At 44.7% G+C, this 14,605-nt stretch overlaps 1 protein-coding gene across 1 annotated transcript in view; it reads left to right on the forward strand.

Annotated features, from left to right (window-relative positions):
* The first annotated feature begins 5,704 nt into the window (after window positions 1-5,704).
* Window positions 5,705-14,605, forward strand: part of TTC9 (tetratricopeptide repeat domain 9) — a 35,326-nt gene continuing 26,425 nt past the window's right edge. Inside the window, exon 1 of the mRNA XM_005562468.5 lies at window positions 5,705-6,334. Coding sequence (XP_005562525.3) covers window positions 5,929-6,334 — 406 coding nt within the window. The 5' untranslated portion in view covers window positions 5,705-5,928. The remainder of the gene's footprint in view (window positions 6,335-14,605) is intronic.

Below are 14,605 nucleotides of genomic sequence, written 5' to 3' on the forward strand. Positions count from 1 at the left end.
AATGGAAAACAAAGAACAGGGAAGCTAAACATACTGACATATTGGTTCTTTGAAGAGGAACTCAGAGCTCATTGTACTTAACAATTTTTCTCCCTCTTGAATTTTAAAGGGAGTTAACAGGCTAAACTTTGAAGAGGAATTTACTGTATCCTACACTCCCTTCCCTCTAAACACTTGCTCTTCAAAATGTGGTCCATGGACCAACAATATCAGCAGCACCTGACAGCTTGTTAGAAACATAATCTTGGGGCGGGACGCGGTGGCTCACGCCTATAATCCCAGCACTTTGGGAGGCCGAGGTAGGCGGCTCACGAGGTCAGGAGATCAAGACACAGTGAAACCCCGTCTCTACTAAAAATACAAAAAAATTAGCTGAGCATGGTGGTACATGCCTGTAGTCCCAGCTACTCGGGAGGCTGAGGCAGGAGAATCGCTTGAACCCGGGAGGCAGAGGTTGCAGTGAGCTGAGATCATGCCATTGCACTCCAGCTTGGGTGACAGAGTGAGACTCTGTCTCAAAATAAGAAAAAAAAAAAAAAAAGAAAGAAACATAATCTTGGGCCCCAGCCTAAATTAACAGTCAGAAAACTGCATTTTAATAAGGTCTCCAAGCAATTCATATACACATTAAAGTTTGAGAAGCACTGAGATGCTGTTTTACATTTTTAGTATTTTTTTATTTCAATCGCTTTTGGAGTACAAGTAGTTTTTTGTTACATGAATTGTATAGTGGTGAATTCTGAGATTTTAGTGTACCCATCACCGAAGAAAAAATAAATTTGGACAAAAATTTAAGTATAAAGATAGTTAAGAGCATAGATTCTGGAGCCAGATTTCTTGGGTTTAAGTCCCAGCTCCACTACTCATTAGCAGTGTAATCTCAGGCAAGACTCTGTGCCTTGGTGTCTAAAATGAGGACAACAATAGCACTGATTTCACTAAGTTATTATGAAGATTCAGTGGGTTATTATATGTTAAGTGCTTAACCCAATGCCTGGCACAATGTAAATACTATATGTAGGTGGTATCTATTACACATTGTACCTAATGTAGAGTTTGTTTGTTTTTTTAATCCCTAGGCCCTCCCTACTCTCCCCTTTCTAAGTCTCTAAAGTCCATTATACCACTCTGTATGTCTTTGCATACTCATAGCTTAGCTCCCACTTATATATGAGAACATATGTTTTTTGGTTTCCCACTCTTATGTTACTTCACTTAGAATAATGGCCTCTGGCTCCATCCAAGTTGCTGCAAAAGACGTTATTTCATTCCGTTTAATGGCTGAGCAGTACTCCATGGTGTATACATACCACATTTTATTTACCTACCCATTAGTCAATGGGCACATAGGTTGCTTCCACATCTTTGCAATTGTGAACTGTGCTGCTATAAACATACGTGGAGAAGCACTGAGTTTCTGACTCTTAAGTTCATGCTCAGATTTTCTGTCATTTGGGTCTTTTCTCACTTCCTAAAATAGTGCTCTGCATATGGCCAATGGTTAATGAAAGAATGTTTAAGAAATTCTTGTTGGCATTTATTTAATTCCATTTGAAGGGAGAAGACCATTTCTGGGAAGCCAGAACACGTTTACCAATGAGTGGCTTAAACAGAGACAGAAGCATACTAACAACAAGCAAACAGAACAATTCTAGACATACACAGACAACTCTGTGGAGCGGGACAGATGGGCATGGTAATTCTACCCTCACTCCATGCTACCACTCTTACTATTCCCTCCCTTCCTCGTTCATGCTTGCCTTTATCAGACCCACTACTAAGCTCTTGTGCTGAGTTCTGCCTCACACACAGGGTGGTACCACATGGGTTACATGTTTCTCATAGCCTTGTCCTCAAACCCAAAATCTAAGAGTGAGATACTGTACCATTAAGCCAGCACACAGTGGGAAAATAAAGCAATTTGGCATGTCAGTATTTCTTACCTTTAAATGGTTGTGACCACTATGACCCAATTAATGTCTTATTTCTGACAGGAGCCAAATCCCAGGCCTGGGTCTTTATCCAACATTTGCCTCCTGTAGCCTGTCCTAAGTTATTTTAGGGACTGGTAACAACAAAAATTCAGAGTGCCCAACCTCCAATTTCTTCTCTTTGCTCTACCTGATGCAATACCTTAAAGTAAAAAGAGCCGGCGGTTGGCAAATATTTATTAATTTACTGGAGTTCTGTCATTACATTCTTATGGGATCCAATAATGACAGGATTTAATGAGCAATAATTAAAGTTACTATCTGTCGAGCACTTATGATATGCTTCACAACAACCCTATGAAATAAGTAGTAGTCCTATTTAATGAATGAGGAAATTAAGTTTTCAGAAGTTCAATAACTTGTCCAGGAAATAGTCAAGATAGAATTCCAGCTAACACTTGTCTGAGTCTAGAATCTTTTAACCACTGAACTTATATGATGTCTCACTTGTAAGATACCACTGGAAATGCACTGTGTGGGCAGAGAATCATCTACCTTCTCCAGGAATAATGTGAGGATCAAATGAGATGAAAAATGTCAAAGCATTTAGGAAAGTAAAGAAATATAAAATATAAGATATAATTTAGCACACTAAAATTGTGTCCAAATAAAAGCCCTAGGTTCTCTATACATGACAACTGTATATGTGAAAATTTTTCACCTTTATAATTAGAGCTACCTCAGTTAATTCTATATACACTTTTAATTTATCAAATTAGAAAATATTTCTTAAGAGCTCACCCTTGGTGTTGGCAAGGAGGCGGTGAAACTAGCACTTTGCTGACGGGAGCACGAGTTAGTACAATCTTTCTGAAAAGCAAGTTGACAATGTGCTTCGAGACTTTATTAAAACTTGAAATAATGTTTTGTAAGAAAAAATAAATTTGGACAAAAATTTAAGTATAAAGATAGTTAAGAGCATAGATTCTGGAGCCAGATTTCTTGGGTTTAAGTCCCAGCTCCACTACTCATTAGCAGTGTAATCTCAGGCAAGTCTCTGTGTCTTGGTGTCTAAAATGAGGACAACAATAGCACTGATTTCACTAAGTTATTATGAAGATTCAGTGGATTATTATATGTTAAGTGCTTAACCCAATGCCTGGCACAATGTAAATACTATATGGAGGTGGTATCTATTATTTTTATCTCAGTGTTATTTATAATAGCAAAATCTGCCTGACTATAGAAGAATGCTTAGGTACACTATGGTACACTTACAATGGAATTTTTTTTTTTTTTTTTTTTTTTTTTTTTTGAGATGGAGTCTCCCCCTGTGACCCAGGCTAGAGTGCAATGGCACAATCTGGGCTCACTGCAACCTCTGCTTCCCGGGTTCAAGAGATTCTCCTGCTCAGTCTCCCAAGTATCTGGGATTACAGGCACCCACTACCACGCCCGGCTGGTTTTTGTATTTTTAGTAGAGATGGGGTTTCACCATGTTAGCCAAGCTGGTCTTGAACTTCTAGTCTCAGGTGAGCTGCCCACCTCCGCCTCCCAAAGTGCTGAGATTACAGGCATGAGCCACTGCACCTGGCCACTTACAATAGAATATTGTACAGAATATTAAAAATGAGGTTTTAAAAGAATATTTAATTACATATAATGTAAAGTAAAAAGCCCAGGAAGCAAGCCTGGGGAACATCGCATGACCCTGTCTCTACAAAAAAAAAAAAAAAAAAAAAAAAATCTACCAGGGGTGGTGGTGTGCACCTACAGTTGCAACTCCTCACGAGGATAAGGTGAGAGGTGAGAGGATCCCCTGAGCCCAGGAGTTTGAGGCTGCAGTGAGCAATTATCATGCCACTGCACTCCAGTTTGGGTGACAGAGAAAGACCCCGACTCAAAAAAAAAAAAAAAAAAAAAGAAAGAAAGAAAAGAAAACAACAACAACAAAACAGTAAATGAATTGTGTATATTGTTCCATACTACTTATGTTTGCTAAAAGAGCACTTTTTACAAATATAGATGCCTAGAAAACAACTGGTAGGAATTACATCAAAATATTAACAAAGAATACAACTGGGTATAGACTGGGGGGTTCTTTATACTTTACTGTATTTTCCAAAGTCTCTAGAGCAGTGTTTCTCACACTTTAATAGGTAAACAAATCACCCAGTACGCTCGTTAAAATGCAGCTTCTGGGTTAGTAGGTATGGGATTTTCAGATTCTGCATTTCTGATAGGTTCTCTTGTGATGCTGATGATATTGGCCCAAGGTCTACACTTTGAATAGCAAGGTTTTAAAGCAGCATATCTGAACCAATGTACTGGTTAACTGAGACCCACCCCCAGAGTTTGATTTCGTAGGTCTGGAGTAGGATCCTAGGATTTGCATTTCTGACTGTTTCCCAGGTGATGCTGACACTGCAGGTCTGTGAACAGCACTCTGACAACCGGTGCTCTAGAATCTTTTTTTTTTTTTTTCTTAACATTAAGGAGAGGAGGGCACTAAAAAATATGTCAGGCTTCTCCATTGCCTCCAAAATCAGATCGAAATTCTTCATCCACAAGCCCCCATAATGCAACCCAATCATTTCCTACTACTTCTCATTAGGCCATAAAATCAAACCACTATGCCCTAAATGCACCTGAGATTTCAAACATCAGGACTTCCGCTGGATTTCCTCACTCCGGCTATGCCACTTCCTTCTATTTCCTCATGCCAAATCCTACTCAGGCTTCAAGGTCCTCAAATGCTATTTCCTCCATAAAGCCTCCCGATCTACCACTACTCAAAAAGCTACCTCTCCCTCCCCTCCTTAGGGCTGCACAGCACTTTTCGTTCCTCCCCAGTGACAAGACACCATCTGTACCTGGTCCAGAGACTCTCCCGGTTGGTGGTGTATCTTTGCCTGTAGACTGGGAGTTTCTTGAGGTCAGGGGAGTGACTTGCCTATCTTTGCCTCTTAGCCTTAGCAAATTCCCAGTAGACAGCTGACACTCAGAATTGAGCAAAAGAAGAAAGGAATGGGACCTCCTGAGGAAGGGCACAGAACTGTCCTGTAAATGGAAACTAGACCGGACACACGCCAAGCCGATGACCCACAGTAACAGGTGCTCTCCATCTCTGATGTCTGTGATTCATTCTGCACAGCTGCGCATACACAGCGCACGCACACACAGGCTCCCAGAATACGGCGCCCCACACGCTGTACAGCACGCGGCGTTCTGGACGCCCCAACGGCCACACACACCGAGACACACCTCAGCGACAACCTGGATCCACAAAAAGGAGTCCCTGCCCCCTTAAAAATATTAACACCTTACTGCAAAGAACTAAAACCTACGGCTTGCGCCTGCGCCCCTTGTTCCCCGCCGCACCTTTTCTTGTAGTTAAGAAATCTATTTCTGCACGCATTTCGTCGCCGCCGCCCCCACCCCTACACACACACACACACACACACACACACACACACGCACTCCCCTTCCCCCTACACCTCCACCCCCCCACCCAGTCGCCTTTCAGACGAGGCGCGCCTCGGAGAGCGGGATTGAATGGTAAAAAGCGGGGCCGTCTTTGTCATTAATCCTCCCCTCCTTTGGGCCAGCCAAGCTTCTTCCGGGTCAGCGACCATCCCCGCCACCCCACTCGGGGCCACGGTCTCCCCGCAGCGCTAGCCCCGGGCCCGCGAGCACCGGCCCCCGCCGCCCGCAGGTTGCGGAGGGAGGAGGGCGGGAGCGGGCGGCGTGGAGCGGGGAGGCGGGGGAGGGGCGGGCGTCCGAGGCGGCGGCGGCGGCAGCGGCGGCGGCGGGAGCAGCCTCTGGCAGCAGCGGGGAGAATGGGAGTGCGGGGCGCCAGACCGCCGCGGGGTGTCACGGCCGCCACGAAGCCTGCGAGGCGCGGGGCCGGCGCCCGCGGCTTTTAAACCCAGGAAGGCGCGGCGGCGGCGGCGGCGGGCAGATCGCGGCGCGCACCAGGCGCCGGGGCGGCGGCCGAATGGAGAGAAAGGGCTCGGCGTCTGGGGCCAAGGGGAACCCGAGCCCGCCAGCGGCCGGAGAGGGGCAGCGGCCACCGCCGCCGCTGTGCGTCCCGGGCGGCGGCGGAGGAGCCCCGGCGCGGGGCCAGGTTGGGGCGGCGGCCGAGCCGGCCGAGCTCATCCGGCGAGCGCACGAGTTCAAAAGCCAAGGGGCGCAGTGCTACAAGGACAAGAAATTCCGTGAAGCCATCGGCAAATACCACCGGGCGTTGCTGGAGCTGAAGGGGCTGCTGCCGCTCCCCGGGGAACGGGAGCAGGACTCGCGCGCGGCCTCCCTGGCTGGGGCCCCCAAGCCCGGCCGCCTCTCGGAGGAGCAGAGCAAGACAGTGGAAGCCATCGAGATCGACTGTTACAACAGCCTGGCAGGTGAGCCGCGCCGCGCCCCCCGCCCCGCGGTCCCAGGTCTTTGGCCCGGTCCCTCCGCGGACCACTGCGGCGCTCCCGCGGTGCAGATTCTCCTGCTGTGACTGTGCTGCTCCTGGGAAGAACCTGGGAGGGAGGCGCTTTGGAAAAAGTGTGACTTTCAGGATTATGGTTTTCAAAGGCCATAGTCATCTCTTGTCCCTTCGCTAGCATATATCGTAAATCTCACCTAGAAATGACTGGATAGATAGAAGGGGACCCCGCTGGCCTGGCTATGGCTGCTGCTGTTACTGCTCACCAGTGGACCTGGGTCCAAAATGCGGAAGCAGCGCCCGGGGTGGGCCCCCGCAACCACCGCTAGCCCAGCTTTTTCCTGCGAGTGGGTCCCGAGGGAGGCCACGCACCTGTCTGCTCTCAGGTAGCATTAGCACCAGGACTTGTCCTCGCCTTTTCCCCAACTAACCGCATCCCTGTAGGTAAGATCTTGCCCAAGTTTTTTGGCCCCAGTAGCAAAGGGGAGTCTGATACCATGCCTTCAGCATCTTGAGCAAAATGGATTCCAGAATGCCACTTTCTTCTCTCTGAGCTCTGCTGGGGCTCCTGGTTGCCAGGTGAAGATCACAATCTCAAAGGAAGCTTGGTTCATGGTTGGGCTTGAACTGTGCTGCATTCTCCCTCTCCTCCCTGCCCCTTTCTCACTATGTGTAGCATCAGTCCTCTCGCCAGCTGGCTGCTAGGGGTGAAGGAAAAGGGGGCCCTTCTCTAGGGCAAAGAAGGTGTACATTCCAACATTCCCTTTGGGGATAAGGGCCAAAATCAGGCATTTAAAAAATTTTTAATTTAGGCGCAGGAATATTTAAAGTCTCTTAAAAAAGGAAGAGTCTGGCTTGTGCCAGGGCCTTCCTGTGAGAAGGTGGGAGAGGTTGGCAAAGGCAACTTGAAAAGCATTCTCTACTCTTCTCTTGCCCCATTTGGTGAGATTTTGGCATGGTCAACCTTCTCCGACCAAATAAAGGGAAGTTCCTCCTAGTTCCTAACATGTGAGGTTGCCTAATCTGTCTATGGACAGTTAGAGCAGGGTAGGGGTGGAAGAGTGACTGGGTGTGGCAGAGGATGGTGAATGTGTATGAAGCCCAGGCAGTTAGGGGGGTAAAAATAAATCCTGGCAATTCTGCTCTGTTCTTAAATGCAGATCTCTCTGTTCCCTCTGAGGTTTCTAGTACCAACGTACCTCTGTCTTCTCGGAATGCCATGCCCAGTCTCATTTTTGATCAGGCTATGGAGGTACTTTGTAAATTGTAAAGTAGTTTACAGACTTAAAGGATTAATAGAGTAGTAGTAGCAGCAGTTGGAGGAATGGTGGTGCTAATAGCAATACTAGCAGTAATAGCAGCAGATAAAATTGTAGTACAGCAAAAATTGACTCTTTCAATCCATTATAAGATACAGCTTGAGTCTTTTAGTTCCCGTAAGTCTCTGGCATACTGGCTGCTGCCCCATGAATAGTTAAAGGGCAGAGCAGCCATGGGTGGAGGAAGAGGCACTGTGGATTGCTAATGCGGTGACTTTGGAGTGGTAATGGAGTCTTATATTTAGTCAGTATTATCCATGGACATTCTAGGGCTGCCAGCCAGTGGCTAGCACTGCCTGCCCTCCACCCTAGACGTGGTTACATTTCCACGGTGAAATCAAAGATGTGTCCTTGGTCAGGCCAGCCCAGTCAGGGTGGGGCTGAAATCTGGACAGCTCCACCACTCCCATCCTCACCTCACACACTGGAAAACTTCAACAGTGAGAGAATGGAAAGTAGCAATAGCAGATTTTCCCCTCTTCTGCCTTCTCCAGTGCTCACCACTTATATTAATAATTAATTGTGTGTGCTGTTAGGCATCCTCCATACCTTGTCTCTTTAAATCTTTATAATCTGTATAAAAGAAATATGATCATCAGTTTTGCAGAGAAAAAGCTCAAGGCTCCAGAGCCATTCTTCTCCAAAGGCAATGTTCTTGTCATCATACTTTGATACACAAAGTCAGCATCCTCTGGTCCTCTGTCTCACTTGAGCCCAGTTTCAGGTGGGCTCCAAAGCCTTGCACTTTGGAAATTCCTTTGGGAGATCTCAGGCCTGGTAACCAGGAGAAAGAAATAGAATACTTTGATTCAAGGCTCTAACTGGCTATTTCCAGATGTCAAGTTTCACAAAAGAAAGAAAAGAGTGATTATAAGAAAAGCAGTTTTGTCAAAACCAAAATCTGTATCCTGTATAGAAAATTGAGCTAGGAGGATGGTTCCACTTAAAAGTCACTCTGGGGAGAAGTAGAAGCCTTACGTTTGTTTCCTTCAGGGCTATGTATAAAATCAGTGATGACTATTTCAGAAGTCCTAGCTAATAAGAAAATATCCTTTTTGGTTAGATTACAAAATAATCAATGCCTGTAATATGTATTTTCTTTTGTAAAATACTAAAACATTTAAAGAAGAAAATACACAATTACCTGTAATCCAGTTAGAAACCCATTGTGGTGTATTTCCTTCCTGTATTTTTTTCTGTGAATAAATGTAAACAGTTTACAAAGCTGAGGTCCTTCTGTGTATACAATCAGGTATCCTGCTTTTAATCCCGTTTACTTATGTCAGCAGCATTTTTCACATTTCGTGAAAATATTTTCATGAAGATTATTTTAAATGGCAACAGAAAAGTTTTAATATGTATTTATACTTCTCATTGGCTAGAAAGAAAGGAAAGATGATCACTGGTATTGCTGTTAGAGCCAGAACAGTGCAGCATGGCCCATGAGATATCTTTTCCCCTGTGTGCCTGCTAAAAGGAAGGAGACCAGCAACTGGAGGTTTATTCTGGAAGAAAGGCAGTTGACCCTTCCACCAGGGTTGCAGCACCAGCTGAGTAGCCCAACAAGCTCCAGGTTCTGGGGCCGTCTGAATATATTTAATCAAGGATCTGTCCTCCTTCTACACAAAGCTGTGTATGGAGAGAGAGGACTGGGTTTTAGGAGGAAGTTGGACTACTAGCCCAGAAGTACCTGGAAAATTAAGCTGTGTTGCTAAGGGCATCGCTGCTCCAAACAAGAGGTGGTTATGAGGCTTCTGGAGTAAATCTAGGCTCAGTAAACCCTTGTACTCCACATGGAAGCCTCCAAAAGAATAGCAAGGGGACAGCTAGAATGTGCTAAGAGATGTTGGTCTAAAAATCCGTTTGGATGACTTGAGGGGACACATGAAAGATGTGCAGGCAATTTGCAAACGGCTCCAGGCTGTGGTCTCTTCTGGCTGGGATTTCTTTTTGGTTGGAAGGGATCTGACCAGTTGTGCTGGGCCCCTGGATGTGATTTTTGTGTATCTTATTTTCCAAGAAATTCAAAGAAATAGGTGGGGAGCATTGTTTCTACAGAATTTCAGGTGATCCTGATACAATGGTTAAAAAGATAGCCTGACCTTCCTGGGGAGACATAGGAATCTGATCTTTACAGAGCCTACAGAGGAAGCATGTATTGGCCTGTTGATGGACTCTTCTTGACATTGAACAAGATACAGGACTCCCCTGGGGCCTTGGAATGTTCTGTGTAGGACCCTTTGAAGGGCAGAGCCTTTTGCCCTACATTGGTTCCTGTGGGGCTGTGGTGGCCCTAGCTGAAGTATGATCAAAGGGATATAACACACAATGATTTTGCTGGTATCTTCAAATGATGTTCAAGGCCAGCAGTAGGGATGGAAATCAACAAACCATGGCATTGGACCTGAAGGCTAGAAGCTGTGTCTCTGTCCCTGGGATACCTTGTGACCTTGGATAAGCCCCTGCCATTTTATTTTACCTTCATTTTCCCATCTACTGAGAGCTATGTTTAGGAGATTTTTGTTGATCTTACCAAAGGGGCACCTAATATCCATTGATCCCAATTGAAGCCTTGGGATAGGGATGTGGCAAGGCCTAGAAGGAAGTCACACTGGGAAAAGGCCTGGGATGGTGCTGGTTTGAAACAAGCTTTTCAATGCTTGTGGACATGTCTTAAAGCCATGGGATCGGAGCCAGCCACAAAATTTGCAGGGCCCAGCGCAAGATGAAATGTAGGACTCTTTGTTGAAAAGGCAGGCAGGAAGTGTCGCTGACGATCCTAAAAGATAAAGCTTTTTTCTTTCATTCTTTCTCTCGACTTGACATGGTGCTTTGTATTTGCTATTTAATGTCATTGCAAATAAAAAAATTTAAAAATTTAATTATTAGCATAGATTTTACTATTCTTTATATTGTGTGGTGCCAGTTTTAAATGAACTTACAGGAACACTTTACTTATATGAGGAATTATAAAAATTATACAATTTATACTTCTGTAGCTCCTACATGCATATGTATTTATTCTTACTAGAACAGTGGAAATGCTGCACCAAATAAACTGAACTATTTTTATTTCCCTTTTTTATATGTGTACTTTATATGCATACTTCATATGTGCACTTTCTACCAGGCTTTCAGATGAGCCAGGAAACGAAAAGGGACTACACGTGACCCTACCCTTTCCTTCTGTGTCATCATTTTCAGCATGAGTGGTTGGCTAATATGGGAAAGCAACATAGGTAGGAAAGGATATGATAGGGTTCCTAGATTATTTGTGTTTCTGAGAACTTTTTTTTCCACGTTTGAAGCCATTTCTAGTTTGAATAGAAAGAATGGCCCTTTGGGACTGGCAGCATATTCACTTGGTTATGGGCGTAATTAAGTCTTGATGAACTCTCACGCATCGTGGGGCTCCTAGAATTCTTTGCTCATGGGGCATCGTGAATGCTGTATGCAAATGGGGCAGCAAAGAGTGGCATTGTGCCCATCTTCTCTGTCCCTGCTCACGCTGTGTTGTCCCATCAGACTTCACTTAAACAAATCGCAAGCTTAAAGATAAAGCGACTAAGAATTTCAAGAAGGCAATAGCAGGTTATTAAATGAAGTGCAGGTTCCTTCTGAGTGTGTGGCTCTATGCAACAGCACAAGTTGCCCACCCTTGAAGCCAGCCCTCCATGGGACACCAGAAGATGGCTGGATGGATGCATCTGAGGTAGACAAAATTGGATACAGACTCTAAGGCAGAGGCTAAGAACAAAGGGTATTCAACAGATGTTGGTGTAAAGATGGATGAATTACAAATTTAAAAACTCAGTCAGGAGTTTTTAAAAGGAGGTCAGGGGCTAGAGACAAGCAGTAACCTTGCAGTCAGAGGATGAATTCCTAGGGTAAGGACTGGTCAAAAGGAGGGAAAAGAATATAGGCCTCATGCTAAGATGCTCAGCCAAGATCTTGCCATCCCAATGGGAAAGCTTGAGTGGCTAAGCTGCTGTTAACCTGGGGCTGTTCCTTAGGTAGCCCCTTGACCAATAAATCTTAAGGATCAGGTAAATGGGACTTGTAATACCTTCTTCCAAGGAAGAAAGTGAGAATTGAAACTTGCAGAATGCTTTCAAGGAAGGTACTGGGAAGAACATTACAAATTTAGACATTGGGCTGAGTTCCTAAAGTGGATTTGGAAGCTCCTTAGTCCACCTCCAAGGGAAATAAGTCAGGTGGCTTTTAGCCAGGAACTCTTTAGGACATCTTGAAATCAGAGTCCCTACAGCCAAAATACATGGGAGTGCCCCCTCCATGGCAAGGAAACTCAGCTGCAGAGCAGACAGGAAGGCCAAGATGTGGAGCAGCCAAAAGCAGCTCCCAGAGCTTTCACAGGTTGTGGGTGACCTCCAGATTCACTATAAGGAAATCCTCTCCTTACAGCTGTTCTCTTTCACCACCAGACTGTGCCTACTCCAGACAGCTAGGATGAAAACTGAATGTTTCAATCAACCAACTAGAGATTTCCTAAACCCCTTTGGGAAGGCAGATGTCCATGTTTGGAACAGAATTTTCCATTTCACCTGGATGAATAGTGTGGCCCAGGCCCAGGCACGGAGCAGCAACTCTAAGATCTAGCTCGGACAGTGGTACCAGACTTAAAAAAGCCAAAGATAATGCTACAGGGATTAAAGGAGTTTAGCCTACCTTGTGGCATTTATATGGCCTTGGAATTATTCATTAGCACTGTAATGCTCACTATCTTATACAGACATACAGTGTCATATCCCCACCAAAAGTATGAAGTGGTACTAACAAGCCCAAGATTTCTGTAAAAATCAGAATTTTGATTTTGGATTTGGATATGACCCCAAACCCTTCATAGGTGCGTAAATTCCCCTGTCAATACTACCAGCTTGTCATCCCACATGAGCTAGGCATTTCCAATGATAGGGATATTCACCACCATCTGAAGCAAACTTTTTGACAACCACCACCACTACCACCACCAAAACAACTATAATAATAATGGTATCAGTAATCACAGAAAGGATTACCATGATGAGCCCAGCACATAGTAGATGTTCCACAAATGTGTTTGAAATGAATGAAAATGCTTGTCCCAGTGTCTGTCTCTTGTTAAGGATCCAACAAATTCAATAATTCCATTAATGTTTATTGAGCACTTATTATACACCAGACCCCAGGCTTGGGGGCTGGGTATACAGCAGTTAATATGAAGGACAAGGTCCCTGCCTTACATGAACTTACATATATATAATTTCATTTGATCTATACAACTCTGTGAGACAGAAAAGTCAGCCTTGGAACAGTTACATCACTTGCCCATGGTCACATAGTGGTATGTAGCCAACTGGGATCTCTCAACCACTGGGGCTGTAATTCCAAAGCCTGCAGTCTTAGCCATTCACCCTACCACCTCCATCTTTAGGGGTTTCTTCCTTAGATACTAAAACTTGTCTCACTGAAATTTCTTTTAATCCATCAATATTCTACTCTTTGAAACAACACAGAGTATCATCTCTGTAGCAAAGACAAGCTTTGACATTTTTAGGGTAACTGTCTTGCCCATCTTCCAGTCTTTCCTTCTGGTGGTTAGACATCCTTTTACTGCGAATGTGCCTTATGTGATTAGGACTCCCATTCCATGGCCATCCTGGGTGGTTAAGGGGAAAGTGTCCTGTGTTCTGAAACCAGGTCCTTGTTTCCCTAGGTCCTCCCATGTCACTAGGAAGGTGACCTGAATTTGTATGGACAGTGGGGAGTGAGAAGCCCCGTGAGTCATAATTTTTAATGAACATAGAGACTGCAAAATCCCCACCCATCCCCACTCTCCTCTTTTCTTCCTCCCTTGCTTTAGGGTGTGTGAATTCCAGTTAAGAGGTCTTGAGAAATCGAAGTAGAAATGTGAAGACTAGGAGTTCATTTCAGCCATTAAAGAATTGGGCTGAGTTCCTAAAGTGGATTTGGAAGCTCCTTAGTCCATCTCCAAGGGAAATAAGTCCCTTGGCCAGGCACGGTGGTTCACACCGGTGGTCCCAGCACTTTGGGAGGCCAAGGTGGGTAGATCACCTGAGGTCAGGAGTTTGAGATCAGCCTGTCCAACATGGTGAAACCCCGTCTCTACTGAAAATACAAAAATTAGCTGGGCGTGGTGGCATGTGCCTGTAATCCCAGCTACTCAGGAGGCTGAGGCAGGAGAATCGCTTGAACCCGGGAGACGGAGGTTGCGGTGAGCCGAAATCGTGCCACTGCACTCCAGCCTGGGCGACAGAGCAGGACACCATCTCAAAAACAAAACAAAAAAAAGAATATACTTGATGAGGAAAATAAACGGGGTGTTCTTTGAAGGCTAAAATTTCCCCAATTCTCTTCAGACATCTTCTTCTTTTAAGAACGTAGCAGAAGTGGGGCTTAGTGAAAAGGACCTGGACTGCAAGTTCTGTGTCTAACTTTCTGTGTGCCTTGGATCAAGGAATTTTACCTCTTGGACCATGGTTTTCTGAATTTCAGAAAATAAGGGTTGAATTCCAGGATCTCTAATCTCCTTCCTAGGTCTTAAAGAAAAATTCTCCACATCATTCTTTCTGAACTGTGTGGTCATTACATGGAATAGAGAAGTTCTATGTGTGCTTAGAGATACTAGTCTCCAAAACCTACATTACTTGAAAAGGCAGAATGCAGAACAGTCTTTAATATGATTTTCTTTGTGTAGAATTTTAATAAGAGAATAAACATATATGCTAGTACCGTGTTACATTCAAGAAAATTGTCTCAAGTCATACCAGAGAAACAGTTAACTGTTACCTTTGGAAAAAAGAGGCTAGGCAAGGAATAGCGCAGAGAGATTTTAACTTTTTTTTTTTTTTTTTTTAGAGACATAGTCTGACTCTGTCACCCAGGCTGGAGTGTAAGTAGTGCAT

This window comes from Macaca fascicularis, chromosome 7, assembly GCF_037993035.2.
Source record: "Macaca fascicularis isolate 582-1 chromosome 7, T2T-MFA8v1.1".
Lineage (NCBI taxonomy): Eukaryota > Metazoa > Chordata > Mammalia > Primates > Cercopithecidae > Macaca > Macaca fascicularis.